The sequence below is a fragment of the Schistocerca nitens genome, chromosome 3 (assembly GCF_023898315.1).
Source record: "Schistocerca nitens isolate TAMUIC-IGC-003100 chromosome 3, iqSchNite1.1, whole genome shotgun sequence".
NCBI classification, from domain to species: Eukaryota; Metazoa; Arthropoda; class Insecta; order Orthoptera; family Acrididae; genus Schistocerca; species Schistocerca nitens.
The window spans coordinates 619323632-619338687 of NC_064616.1; the positions used below are offsets into that span (position 1 = coordinate 619323632).

Here is a 15056-nt window from a genome sequence, read left to right on the forward strand (position 1 = left end):
ATCCAAATTGTATGCACAGTTCACTCCTGTTATCAATGGTCATTTAATTGCTGAATGAACGATTCTACTACAAGTGAATTAGTGACTAGTTTTCTCGTATATCTTTGCACTCCTCATTTCTTTCATAAAACCTTCCAATCTTAAGACAAGTGCATCTTGGTCTAATGACTAATAAGTAGGTATTTTCACATTGGAACTACCTGCTAATGATACTTTCAAAAACAAAGTCATTTTATAACATGCATCTGAAAGAGCCATAAATAATTTACTCTTTGATTCACGCAATAAATATGACTAACCTCTCAGTTTCCCTGTGGTGTTTGACATAGGGGTGGAACTTCTCTCTGCTACGTGCAACAATCTGTAAATAGATATTTGTTTAATAACAGCTAGATATAACATAAATGTGAATATTCCTAATAGAGAGATTAAGTTAGAAACTAGCACTGAAGTTCAGCTGGTCTTCCTACATGGGTAGGAAATTATACAACATTTCAAACACTTCAATCTTGCATTTTTCACATACACTGTGCCATTACAAGTAAAAAAAAATTGTTTTTACACTGCAATATAAAGGGGCAAGATGACATACCACTGGCATCTCACACATTACTTTACATGTAGAACTTATGAAGTACCATACTGATGGCTACCTGAGTGACGATTAATTACAAAGTGTCAGTATATTTTGTATCATAACTAAAAGAAAGGCATGACATATTCAACCAGAAAACAGTAACATTCAGAAGTGAAAGTTACACTCCACTTCATATACTATAACTAAACTGTGAATTTAATGGTTCATTTCATAAAGAAAATATGGCAGGTTTCTTTCTTTGTTAGTCCAAGTATGAAAATGTACATGAATAGTAACAATATAACAAATTTTACCCATCAGAATTTACTTGAATTATGTGCGAGACTGACCTGGGCATTCTCAGTAGCCTCCTATACAGGGTGTCCAGGATGGTCAGTATTAAGGGATATGACAGGAACAAACATTCAAGGCAAAAAAGTCTAGTAATCATGGACTCTACAATGCATACCTAAAGAGCTATGAGCACTTGTGTTCCGCAGTAGCAAAAATGATGAAGTGTTAATAGCTCTTAAGGTATGCATTTTAGAGCCCATATTCACTAGACTTTTTTTTTGTTTATAACTATCGTTTCTGTCATAACCCTGAATACTGTCCAGTCCCCCTGGGGCATCCTGCATTTTAAGTCCACCGATAACCATTCAGAGGAACTTTTTACAGTAGTTACTATACAATAGCCCTTATACCAAAACAGTTATTGTTCATGAAAAATTATAGCCTCTGAAGATAGGTAATTTTTTATTACCAAAATGCATCTTTTCCAAATATGAGAAAATGAAAGGGTATGTTCATGTAAAACTTAACTATTTTGTGCATGTTCTAAACCAAAGGCTCAGACAATTTTGCATCATTCTCGACTTCCACTATTGTGTGGAGAAGTGTAGTCCCCCCTCCTCCCATCACAGGTCAGGCATTTACTACACAATGGAAATTCTATTTGCGTAATACTGTACATGTGGTGTGTAAACCCGACTAGAACACCTCTATAGGGTGAATGTCAAATTCACTAGAGTTATCAGAGGGAATATCCACATTAGTCTCAGAAAAGAATTTACATCCTTGCAGATGAAAATGAGAAAATAATAATACAGTATCACAATCCGATCCAAGAACGACAGCACTTTGCGCACATCGATAATAGGACGGAGATTGCATTATTGCCAGTTCCAAGTGACAGGTGAGTGGTAAATGGATACACATGCTTTGCACTTGATGAAAGCGTATACCCCTCAAATTATGTCTCTCACTTGCTTGAGTAAACTTTGTCACTACCACCATCAGTCACGACATTTCAGAACAAACAGAATAAAAATTCACTAAATAACTCGCTGCAGTCACATATAATGCTTGCATTGCATACAACATTCAAGAGCACTCAGAACACTACTAAACTGTCACTGGCTGCCAGAAAACACATGATGTAGGAGAGCAGAACAAGCCTAAACATCAGGAGCATACATAGTAAGGTCCCAGAATTAGTATGGCTTATTAATCGTATCTGAGACTGGCTGAATCTCAAACTGAATAACAGCAAAATACTGATGATTGGAATATATATCGCAAGTCTGCTAGACACCACTGGTTGTGGCTAATTTAAAGAACTCAATAATATCTAGTGAGGTTATAACAGAATCTGAACATGAAATAATCTGGGTGAATGTGAGCATCAAATGTGGGCTCAAGCTTGGTAATTGGAAGTGCTTACAGACCATGTGGCTGAGGAAGAGCACTTCACAGAAAACTTGGACAACATTGTGATTAAGTCTCCTGATCATCCTATTTTAACAGGGAGAAACTTTCACTTCCTAGCTATAAAATGGGAGGGTTACACAATTAAAACTGGTGCCAGAGCCAGGGATTCATGAGACACTGCTCTTAATTCTCGTCTGAAACTTACACTGGGCAGATAGGTAAGGAATCAACTCACGAGGTAAGTGTCTCAGATCTCATAACAACTAACAGTCTCAAGCTTTTCAAATGAGTTAACACAAAAGAGGACATCAGTGATAATTCAGCTATTATAGCATCTACAATTACAGCTGTTACAAGGGATGTTAACAAAGGTAGGAAAATACCTTTGCTTACCAGAAGTGATGGGAAACAAACTGCAGAGTATCTGAGCAGTCAACACAAAATATTGAGCCCCGAAGATGAAGACATGGAACATAAATGGCAAAAATTGTACAGCATTGCACTACTATGCACCTCAGATCAGTATCTGACAAGCAAGGTTACGAGGGATGGGAAAGACCTACCATAGTTCAATAATGATTTTAGAAAGTTGTTACAAAAGCAAAGAGACAGTCATCATAGATTTAAGCGAATTTGAAGTCTAGTTCACAAATAAAATCTGCATGAAGCCACAACGAAATAAGGAGAGCAGTGCATGAAATGGAAGACAACAGAAGGCCAAAATATTGAATTCACTCTAAACTGTCTCACAATGGAAGATCATAATATGGCTCCTAATTTCAATCATCGTATGAATGTCAAAATGACATATTACAAGAAACTATTTCAAAGTACAAAATTTACTAAAATTTTTCAGTAAGTATAAAGGCATCTGAATCAGACGAGATACCTTTGAGATTCTACGCAAATTATGTGAAAGAACTTGCTTACTTTCTAGCAGCAATTTATCAAAGCTAGCATAAAGAAAGAAAGAAAGAAAGAAAGAGAGAGAGAGAGAGAGAGAGAGAGAGAGAGAGAGATCAGGCCATTCTCATTATCAAGAAGTACTGCCAGACTGATGCACATAATTATGGGCCTATATCACTTATGATGTATATATGCAGACTGAAGTGAAGGATGAAAATTTGCACCAAGCCTGGGATTCAAATTTGGGTCTTCTGCTCACTGGGTAGAAGTGCAAACCACTATGCCACCCTGGCACAGTGGCTTTACACAGCTGCATAGACTACTTTAGCACACCTTAATCATCAATCAAAATTCCCATTCAAAACTCAAAAACAGAAGAAAGTGGGCTGGGGCATGAATGGGAATTTGGACTGAGGATGGATGTTTGCTAGGATAGTCCATGCAGTCATACAAAGCCATTGTGCCAGGATGGCTTAGTGGTTAGCGCATCTCTCTAATGTGCAGGAGACCCGGGTTTGAATCCTGACTTTGGTACAAATTTTCATTCATCACTCCGGTCTGCATATATACATCATAGATGTTTGAGACTTGAAAAGATCTCCCGAACCATAAAGTTTCACTTGACCAGATTACTGTCATCAGTCTCTCAGAGAATTACGGAACATGTGCTATGCCTATGAATTACGACATTTTTGGAGAATGACTTTATAAAATTCAAAACGGATTGCGTAAACACAGTTTTGGCAAAACCAAATTTGGTCTCATCACTCATGAAATCCAGAGTGCTGCAGACAAAGGTGCTCAGGTTGATTATGTATTCCTTCACTTCTGGAAGGAATTCAATGCAGTTTTTCACTGTCAATTAAAGAACAAACTGCAAGCTTCTAAAGTACTGGGTTAAATTTGTGGCTGGAGTCAGATCTTCCTAACAGACAGAACTCCACACACTGATGTTAATGTGATGAAATTGACAGATGTAATTCTGAGAGGAACCCAAGGAAGGGTTTCAAGACCATTACCATTCAACATATATACAAACAATCTACTGAATAACACTGTTAAGTTCCTTGAGGTTGTTTACAGATGATGCTATTGTCTGTAGGAAGGTTCCAACACAAGGTGATTGTAGTGAAATGCAGGAAGACACGTGGAGGATCGATGATTGGTGGAGAGTCCGTCAGTTGACCCTGAGCACAAATAAATGTAAAATACTGTGCATAAATAGGCAAAGATAGCCACTGCTGTTTTAAAAACGAGAGATTTTCTGCCTGGACTGTTACTAAATTAATTTATTCACCACAATCACAATTTCGTCTAACTATGCCATTTTCAAGTGACAGCTGTTACAACATAACTAGCTTGAAGACCAGTTCAAATAGATACATTTCTGTTTGTGAAATATTTTATAAAAACAAAATTGTTTAAAAAATTATAGTTCTGCCTATCTCACTATGAAGACCATCAGTGTATTGGTCCTTTTATGAGAACAGTCCTCGTGTCGTCCATGTCTAAACATTTCACTAAAATGTTAAACCATGTGTTGAAACATGAATTTACTCAACCTGGCAGATGCATGGTGTAAATTGTATGCATAGATGGTATGAATTTCAAAGCAAATGCTATAAAAAGTAAGAAATTTACAAGGCATTGAGTGAATTTGTTCTTCGATTCCAGTTTGACATAACTTTCTCAATCTAGGGAAGTGCTACGTTCTTTTGTATAACTGATGAAGACTCCTATATTATTATACGCATGGATGATACAACAATAGTGTGTTCTTAAAAGGGAAGATGCATTGACACATTTACACAGAGACAGGCACAGCTACAATTAAAAAATATATATGTAATTTTTTTGTAAAATATTTCAAGTGCAGTTGAACCAGTCTTTCAGCAATTTATGTTGTTAAAGCTACACTCGAAAATGACATTATAAGCTGAAATCATGATCATGTTGAATAAATGAATTTAATAACAGTCCATGCAGAAGATGATGTCCTTTCTAAGGTATTCAATTCCATGCATACAACTAAAAATCAAATAAACTACAACTGCCTGGTTACGCTACTGACAAGGGAACCTCCCCATCGCACCCCCCTCAGATTTAGTTATAAGTTGGCACAGTGTATAGGCCTTGAGAAACTGAACACAGATCAGTCAAGAAAACAGGAAGAAGTTGTATGGAACTATGAAAAAAAAAAAATAAGCAAAATATACAAACTGAGTAGTCCATGACAAGATAGGCAACATCAAGGGCCATGTGAGCTCAGGAGCGCCGTGGTCCTGTGGTTAGCGTGAGCAGCTGCGGATCGAGAGGTTCAAGTCTTCCCTCGAGTGAAAAGTTTAATTTTTTATTTTCAGTTTATGTGACAAACCCTTATGTTTTCATCACTTTTTTGGGAGTGATTACCACATCCACATGAAAACCTAAATCGGGCAAGGTAGAAGAATCTTTTTACCCATTCGCCAAGTGTACAAGTTAGGTGGGTCGACAACATATTCCTGTCATGTGACGCACATGCCGTCACCAGTGTCATATAGAATATATCAGACGTGTCTTCCTGTGGAGAAATCGGTTGACCTATGACCTTGCGATCAAATGTTTTCGGTTCCCATTGGAGAGGCAAGTCCTTTTGTCTACTAATCGCATGGTTTTGCGGTGCGGTCGCAAAACACAGACACTAAACTTATTACAGTGAACAGAGACGTCAATGAACAAACGGACAGATCATAACTTTGCGAAAATAAAGAAAGTAAAATTTTCACTCAAGGGAAGACTTGAACCAAGGACCTAATGTTCTGCAGCTGTTCACGCTAACCACGGGACCACGACACTCCTGATCTAATGTTATCCTTGTATTGCTTATGTTGCACATGGACTACTCAGTTTGTATATTTTGCTTTTTCTCATAGTTCCACACAACTTCTTCCTGTTTTCTCGATTGATCTGTGTTCAGTTTTTCAAGGCCTATCCACTGTGCCAACTTATAACTAAATCTGAGGGGGGTGCGATGGGGAGGTTCCCTTGCGAGAAAAAATCAGTGCAAACATTAACAACTTTAAAATACCTTGGTGTAACCATCAAGAGTCATCTAAAGTGGAATGATGACATAAAACTAATGTTGGAGAAACAGGTGCTAGACAGAGATTTATTGGAAGAATCTTAAGAAAATTTAACTCATCCACAAAAGAAATGGCTTACAAAACATATGAAGACCACTTCTTGAATATCGCTCATCAGTCTGGAACTCTTACCAGGTTGGATTAATAGAAGAGAGAGACAAAATTCAACAAAGAGCAGCAAGTTTCATAACAGGATTATTCAGTATGTGCTTGAGTGTAAAGAGCATATCTTCCAAGAACATATGGGCAACATATTACTAGTTCTCACACGTGTCTCGTGAAATGACCATGACAAGAACATCAGAGAAATTAGAGCCCAACCCTCAAGAAAATTTGCAATTGTTCAGTATACAACAAAGTTACACAAATAAAACAAATGTCATTCCTGTCACTCAGGTGAGGAAATATGACAGTGTGCAAGAAAATTTAGCTGGTACTTCTGTAGAATGGCTCACAAACAAAATTTATAGGGCTGGGTATTGATTCTCAGCTGAAGTAATGTGAACACACAAATTTACTTGCAGAGAGAATGTCATCAGCATATTATGCCCTTAAGGGATTTTAAACACATAGTGTGAATACATTTATTGATCAGTTAGTTGGTTTCATGTTCTATGGATCAGTTGCAGAATAAATTGTAATGGCATGGAACAAGTTATTTACAGTGACACATATAAATAATAATCATGATAATTGTTGCAAACACATCTGTCCCTGACCACAGAACAAGATCTAGACTGAATTTACGTTCACCGTGAAAGAATAAACAAAACAGCTCCGCCTACCAAAAGATAAATTGTACACTAAATTGCCTAAGGATAATGTGGTGCTACAGAAGAATGCTGAAGATAAGGTGGGTAGATCACGTAACTAATGAGGAGGTACTGAATAGGATTGGGGAGAAGAGAAGTTTGTGGCACAACTTGACTAGAAGAAGGGATCGGTTGGTAGGACATGTTTTGAGGCATCAAGGGATCACAAATTTAGCATTGGAGGGCAGCGTGGAGGGTAAAAATCGTAGAGGGAGACCAAGAGATCAATACACTAAGCAGGTTCAGAAGGATGTAGGTTGCAGTAGGTACTGGGAGATGAAGAAGCTTGCACAGGATAGAGTAGCATGGAGAGCTGCATCAAACCAGTCTCAGGACTGAAGACCACAACAACAACAACAAGGATATTAAAGAGATTATTAAAATACATTAACAGTACCTATTAGGTAATACATTCTAGAGACTGAAGAATTCCTTTGATAACACAGAGTGAAGGTTCAGTAAAAAATGGAACGCAATTAATAAAAAAAGCATGTCTGTTACTTCACAATACACATTTGCACTATAATCTTTCATCACTTCTAGGAAAAAACTTTCATCAAAGCTCTGCAATGGATGACACTAGTATCTTACTTAGCCTTTTTCTGAGGTCAAAATTCCACTAATTATGGAAATATGCCAACAAAATTTTTCAGGCAAACAGACAGGAAATTTCAGTACACAAAATGGAATATAAACATCGGTGTCCTGATACTTGACAGCTGAAATTGTCTTTTCACATTATGAAGTAACTTTGCAATAATGTGTAAACAAAACAGTACTGCACAAAAGGAATAAACCTACTGAGGTCCCATAGTTTTAGACAGACTGGCATAGTGTTCAGGAATATGGAAGTTCTAATCCCAATTTATGTTTTCCATGGTTTCTGTAAATTACTTCTCACCACATGTGAGAATGATTCCTACCACCGCCAACAACCTGTCTCAATCCTATCAAACTAGACCTGTAAGTGTGTAAATGTATGTACACACGAATTTTTTTGTTTTGTTCTGAAACTTAACACCATGACGTGTCCAATATCTTTGTAAGGGCGACCCACAGATGAATACTACTACTACTACTACTACTACTACTACTACCACCACCACCACCACCACCACCAACTCTACTCAACATAAGTACTTGCAAAAGCAGTTTCTGCACTGGAAAGACCACACTTTTTCATCAGTCAGCATAACTTTCACAACTTACTTACGCTATGTTGTTAACCAACATACCTCACCTAAAGTTTCTCACTCAATTTGGGTCATTCAACAGTAAGATGATATGATGAAAATCTTTACTGGTATATTACTGTAGCAGTTAATTGAAGATTGTGGGCTGCTGAATTTGTTAATTTATTACAATAATAACAGTTTTTGTAGCCTTTTTATCAGTGATGCCTTCCTCCTTTCAAATCTACTTCATAACTGCTACCCACTAATACTCATGTCAAACTATGTTACAATACTTTAGCTGTGGTTAAATGTCTCACTGAACTCAAGAACACTCTCCAAGCATTTTCAATTTCCTAGGCTTAGTAATCCAATGTAACACATCTGCTTTGACAATAGGATGTTACTACAAACTCTTTGAAAAGAATTAATCTAGTTGCTATAGTTTCTAATCTATTACAAATAAGTATGAGAAAAGTTATATCAGACCCTCCCTATTCTCTGTACAAATCGAGAACATTTATTATGGCACTAAACATGCCCTATTACATGTGGATGTTGATTGTGAGGATTAGTTCGTTGACCTACTTCCTTTCCTTGGGTGTTAGTACTCACGAAGAACCCATTTAGATGGCAAGATAAAGGGCTTCAAGCCTAGAAAATCTGTCTCATGAACAGTAAAAAAGTGGTGTACAAAATCCGTTTTATTCTTGGATGGAAGGAAGATCAGGGTTTCAAGTCGTGTCTATCAAGAGGTTCTTAGGTATAGAATACAAGCTAGAATTGAGCAAAGATTTGGGGGGGGGGGGGGGGGAGGAGGAGGAGGGAGGGAGAGATTTGCTGTGCCCTTTAGAAAGGAGCTGCCCTGACAATCTCTCAATCCCTTAAATAGCGTAAGTAATCATAGAAAACCTACATCTGGAGGTACTGAAGGAGAACTGAACTCTCATCATTCCAAACAGGAGTCCAGTGTTTTTATCACTGCCCTACCTTTCTAATTTTTTATTCTAGTGATGAAAATCTAAGTGTTCTTCAAAAAATTGCACCTTCATCTGTTTTTGGTACAGTGTTAACAATTATGGCATCCACACTGGGGTAAACTGTTTCATGTCCAATGCTTCATCTAAAATGTGCCCATATTTCAGAATAGCATATGACAAGATAAATCAGCATAGTCCACCAGAGCTTTGCAACCTGCTTGCATCCAACAAGGGAACAACATCCAACCACTGCCACGTGTCAGTCAACCACACCTGTCAGTCATAGTACATTTGTTGTGTTGTTAGTTCTAGTTGATCAACTCTGTAGTCAAAGAGTACTAAAGTCTTCTATTTAGTGAAATTTCACAAAGTTATGGAACAGGATTCTGAAGCAAACAAACGTCAGTCATGCAGGGTGGTTGTTCTAGAGGTGAGTACCACTTGAAACAAAGTTGACTATATTGTGAAAACCACAGATTGCTGCTAACTAAATAGCGTAGATGCTGAGTTGCAGAAAGGCACGACAAAAAGACTGCTAGACAAGTAAGCTTTCAGGTATTCAGCCATGAGTCCTCTTTCTGAATTAGACCACCCCCCCCCCCCCCCACACACACACACACACACGCACGCCAACACAATTCATACACATATTAAAGTTTTAGGTTTTGCTTTGTTGTTAGTGATTCAAGTTTATATACTAGCACAGTTACATGAAAACTAGTTGCCCTGCCATCAACAGTGTTACAGAGTGCTAAAATAACTTCATACTGAAAGTACTATATAAACATTTTTCTTGTGTGCTACAAAAGGGGAAGTTATTGAGTGAGTTGGTGCAGTGGTTAGCATACTGGACTTGCATTCTCTGAGAACAATGGTTCAAACCCCCATCCAGCCAACTTGATTTGAGTTTTCCATGACTTCCCTAACTCTCTTCATGCAAATGCCACGACAGTTCCTTTGCAAGGGCACAGCCAATTTCCTTCCCCATCCTTCCCTAACCAAGCTTGTGCTCCATCTCTAATGAAATTATTGATGATTGGATGTTAAACATTAATCTCCTCCCCATGGGAAGTAATGCATGCACAGAAAGTTTTTTAGTACTTTTGAAATACAACGTTACATCTAGTTCCTCGCACCTACACTCACATGGAAGAAAGTTTTAGTATGATGAGCAAATACCACCAAAATGGCAACACTATGGGTGCCATAGAAAAATTGTGTTTAATGTAGGCTACATGAATATATGTTGTTCTAATTTTCCATATAATTTTCTTTACTTCTGTGTCGCTCATAAAGTCACAAATGCAGTTTTTGTCTATCCGCATAGTAGAAATTTACTGCCTAGGATTACAAGTTTCTTTTTCTTGTTACCAACATTGTCATGGGAATGCGTTTTATTTCATCATTGTAGTAACCTTTACAGAGTCTTGCAAAAAATTTGTTGGATGCACTCTTCCTTCTCCTCTATGAAAATTTTCATGTCCTTAATTAATTATTCCCACCTAAATATAAACAGCCGATGCATTCATTTTTTTATTTCCAATAAACCTCAGATTTTATGGTGCAATTCTACAGTCACCACATTTTAGGTTTCGAAAAAATTAATCACTGCTTAAATCTCCCCAGCAGTGGCCTTAATCCTAAGAGGTGATGAATTGGTTAAATCACTGGACTCTCATGGGGACAATGGCGGCACGACAAAAGGAGAACTGAACTCTCATCATTCCAAACAGGAGTCCAGTGTTTTTATCACTGCCCTACCTTTCTAATTTTTTATTCTAGTGATGAAAATCTAAATGTTCTTCAAAAAATTGCACCTTCATCTGTTTTTGGTACAGTGGACGTGCTGAGTTTAATGCGTGATATTGGGCTTGTTTTGGATGTCATCATACTAACATGGTCTGTGGAAGTGTTTTCAGTCAGTTTTTAAGGTTTTTTTCTATTAATGTGTTTCGCATTTTTGTTAGGTCTCATTTGGAACCATTACAACTTCAGTTTTTTTTCTCCACATCTCATTTCAACTGAAAACTATGCGAAATACATCCTACCTATTTTGTTTAATTTTAGTTGCCAAATAAATTAATAGGAGTTCACAACAGAAACCAGAATGAAAAATAGCCCAAGATTACAAGGAGCTTAACCAAGTTATGTGATCATAAGGCACCAGAATAGGAAAAATAAAAATCTTAAAGCTGAGAGAAGAAAACTGAATAAAGAGGAATATTTGATACTGGACATCCATCGGATTTTACAAGTGATATAGGAAATATGCAGTAAAAGTCGTAAACCCCATGGAGCCAATAATGTGATATCAGTAACAATTTTTTCATAGATGCTACACTACAGATTTTTAAACCATAACAACCAGGTTAATTGGGTTTCATATTTGGTGACTTCGCCAACTCACAGTCACCATCCAACCTAACCTATACCTTGGGTTACGCTACAGATCAGTCTATCACTACAACCAGGTTCTTTTGGTTTCACATTTATTGGCTTTGCCAACAACCAACTAAACTGAAAATATGCACTAAAAGTTGCTGTCACATCAGACATTAACATTATATAACGGTGTTGTGTGACATCACTATGGCATGGAGTTCTAAAGTTAGATGTGTTTGTAGACGTCATGTTGTATTTGATGGTGCCCTCTGGTGGAGGATGTGGACGTGCTGAGTTTAATGCGTGGTATTGGGCTTGTTTTGGATGTCATCATGCTAACATGGTCTGTGGAAGTGTTTTCAGTCAGTTTTTAAGGTTTTTTTCTATTAATGTGTTTTGCATTTTTGTTAGGTCTGATTATTTTGGTGTTTGTTGTGCGTACAGAAGTATTATTTTTTAATTGCATTTTTGCTGGGCATGGATATGTCAGTGGAGTCCGTGACTGTATGATTATGTTCTGAGATGGGTGATGCTATGATGTCTGTAATACAGTTTCTGCAGATATTCGGTCTTATTGCCAAGTATGTTAGGTGTCATGTTTGTGACAACAACATGAGGTCGAGGAAGTTTTGGCGGCTCGGGCCATGGACACGTATATGTGGCATTGACGGTGCATGCATGCACAGGTGTGTGTGTGTGTGTGTGTGTGTGTGTGTGTGTGTGTGTGTGTGTGTGTAGGCCAACCTAGGTAGTATTGCCAGAGGCTTTTGTTGGTAAGTAATTTTTGTTCTGGTTTTATTCTATAGTAAGTGTGACGTTTTGTGTTTTATATTTATGGGGGTCAGTTGTGTTTTAATTGGTATGGTGAATATGAGGTATTTGGGTTTCTGAATTGTTGGTGGTTTTATTCCAATTTTCAGAGTTGTAGGTGTTGGCTTTTTGATACCAACTCCTGTGGTTGAGCTACATAGTGAAGTGACAGATCCCTGTAATTTTTTTTTAATCACTGTATATTTAGCTTGCCCCTGCCCTAAACCCCAATTTTCCGCAGTTGTCCCATTAGTTTTATTTTTGGTGGGAGACGTTATTGTGTCATTTGTATTTTTGTTCGTGTTTGTTGGTGTGCATATGTAGTGACGTTTTGTCATCATTTTGTATATACTGGATGTAGCCTTTTCCACCATATTGATGATGTCATGGGTCAAAGCTTCTGTAATGCCGTGACAATGACATCTGTCAATTACAATGTTACTTACTTCAAACAATAACATCCTTCATAATTTAAAAAGAAATAGCAGTAAAGCAGAGTTCGGTTCTTGTTTCAAAGATAAAAGGAAAATTTTATGCCAATTCAATTCTTTCTATAGCGCGGGTAGTAAGCATAGCAGTAAACACTAACACACAGCTCAAGAGGATTGCAACCATCTTCGAAACAAACAGCACGATGCAATAAAAACCTAAATTTATATTAATGAGTGTCTCGCAACAAGTAAGATCTTTAACGTGGCAGTTTTGTATTCTGACTAGTTTGTGTGTCACTACAGCATACGTTATCAAAGTTACTGCAGGCACAAATAAAGTATTTTAGAAGCTTATATGTAAATATTTCAAACATTAAGAAAGTGAAACATTATAAGAAGTGATTTTCCAAAACCAAAATGAATACTGCATTCAAATATAGAATTAATTACTATCAATTCTTCAACAGCAATCTTATTCCTAAAACAAAAGCAGTGAATTATATATCTGTATGCTGAGAGATCTCCAATATCAATCTAAAAGAGAAGTTACAGCCATTTAGATTATGCAATTCGACAATTTTCCTGATATTTAGACAGACAAATTACTTACACTGCATTTCATGTCGGAATTAATAACAATAAGAACCAAATAGCACTTTGTATGTGATGTCAAAGAGATGACAACAAATACAGTGAAACTTCCTGGCAGATTAAAACTGTGTGCCCGACCAGCGCACACTCTGCTGCAGAGTGAAAATCTCATTCTGGAAACAAATACAGTGTTCTGAAGGCGTCTATTATCTCCACTACAGATGACAGTTCTTCCTCAGTTATGTTACACTGCACAGAAATGTAGCTACAGACTTAAGTCTTAAAGCACAATTAAAGGAACATGTCTCATTACGTCATTTTATGTGATAATCTGTCAATCAAATTCCACATACGATGGTCATGAATTTGTGATATTCTTTTATGTTTTATATAGCAACTCACATTCATCTCTAACAGCAGATCATTTATGTCACATTTGATCACTACTCTCAATCACTGACAATGTAATTTGCATTTAAAAATAAGCCTTATACGTCAGAGGCTACAATTATGAAAATAACACTAAAAACATTCACTCATCAGGAAGTTGTCAAGCTTCATGTACGAGAGGAAAAAACAACAGTCACTGCACTGTTCATATGATCCGTCCGGTTAATACCGCATCATGTCAGAGCACGGGAATTTATGTTGTCAAGACGGGCAGTTTGCCTGAACAAGTCTTCAAAACGTAACAGAACATATATTGTCACTCATGCACGTATTTTTGTTGTTATATGTACGGATGGTTACCCATTCTCTGTGTTGTAATGAATGAGCTAGCCCTTACAGAAAAAGAGGAAATAACAACGTAATAAAACAGCGGCACCTAGGCATCGGAAAAATTTACTTAAAAAACACACTTTTGTTTACATATTAAAATGAACTCTACAAGAATAACAACATTTTACATCAAATCGTCGAATTCTGGACAATACTTAACCTATTACAAATTGCGCCTTCACTGAACAAAATCACATTTCACACACTTTTTCTCTCAGATCACTTATGGGCTGACTTTACCTTTCCTGATATCTCAAAGCAGTGGTTTTTCGGGTTCCAATCTTTCATAACGCATATTATACGGTACACAAATTTCATCCGTCACTTCGACTACCAATACGGCAGCTTTGTCAACATCATAGACCTTACACTACAACGCCACGGCTACGAACTTCATTCATACACAAACGCGTTTACTGTAACTCAGGAAACAACGGAAAGTTCACTACCACCTCTCTTTAATTTATTTCCTAAGAATTTTTACATTTGTTTTATTCTATTCACTGGCCGCTATTTTTAAGCAAAGAGCACTGAGGACAAGAGGGGGAAAAGATAAATTCGCTTTTTAATCGTCCTTAACAGATTGACATCGATTTATAACGCAGTACAAGGTTATGGACTAGATGGTCAATACTGCTACCTGCGGACGAAAGAAGCGAATACATATTTAATAACTAGTGGGAAACGATTACAAAACATCCCAAGACATCTATTTTGCAATGTAGTAACAGGACAATATTGCCACGGAGCTACTACTACTATTAACGGTACTAGTAACAAACA

At 37.2% G+C, this 15056-nt stretch overlaps 1 protein-coding gene across 2 annotated transcripts in view; it reads right to left on the reverse strand.

Annotated features, from left to right (window-relative positions):
* Positions 1-14814, reverse strand: part of LOC126248555 (polycomb protein Scm) — a 197114-nt gene extending 182300 nt beyond the window's left edge. Inside the window, exons 1-2 of one of the 2 annotated variants that reach the window (XM_049949639.1) lie at positions 14514-14814; positions 300-361 (exon numbers count right to left, since the gene is read on the reverse strand). In XM_049949639.1, the coding sequence (XP_049805596.1) occupies positions 300-327 (28 nt within the window). In that variant the 5' untranslated portion in view covers positions 328-361; positions 14514-14814. The remainder of the gene's footprint in view (positions 1-299; positions 362-14513) is intronic. The other variant, XM_049949638.1, reaches the window with a different exon arrangement.
* Positions 14815-15056: the final 242 nt, after the last annotated feature.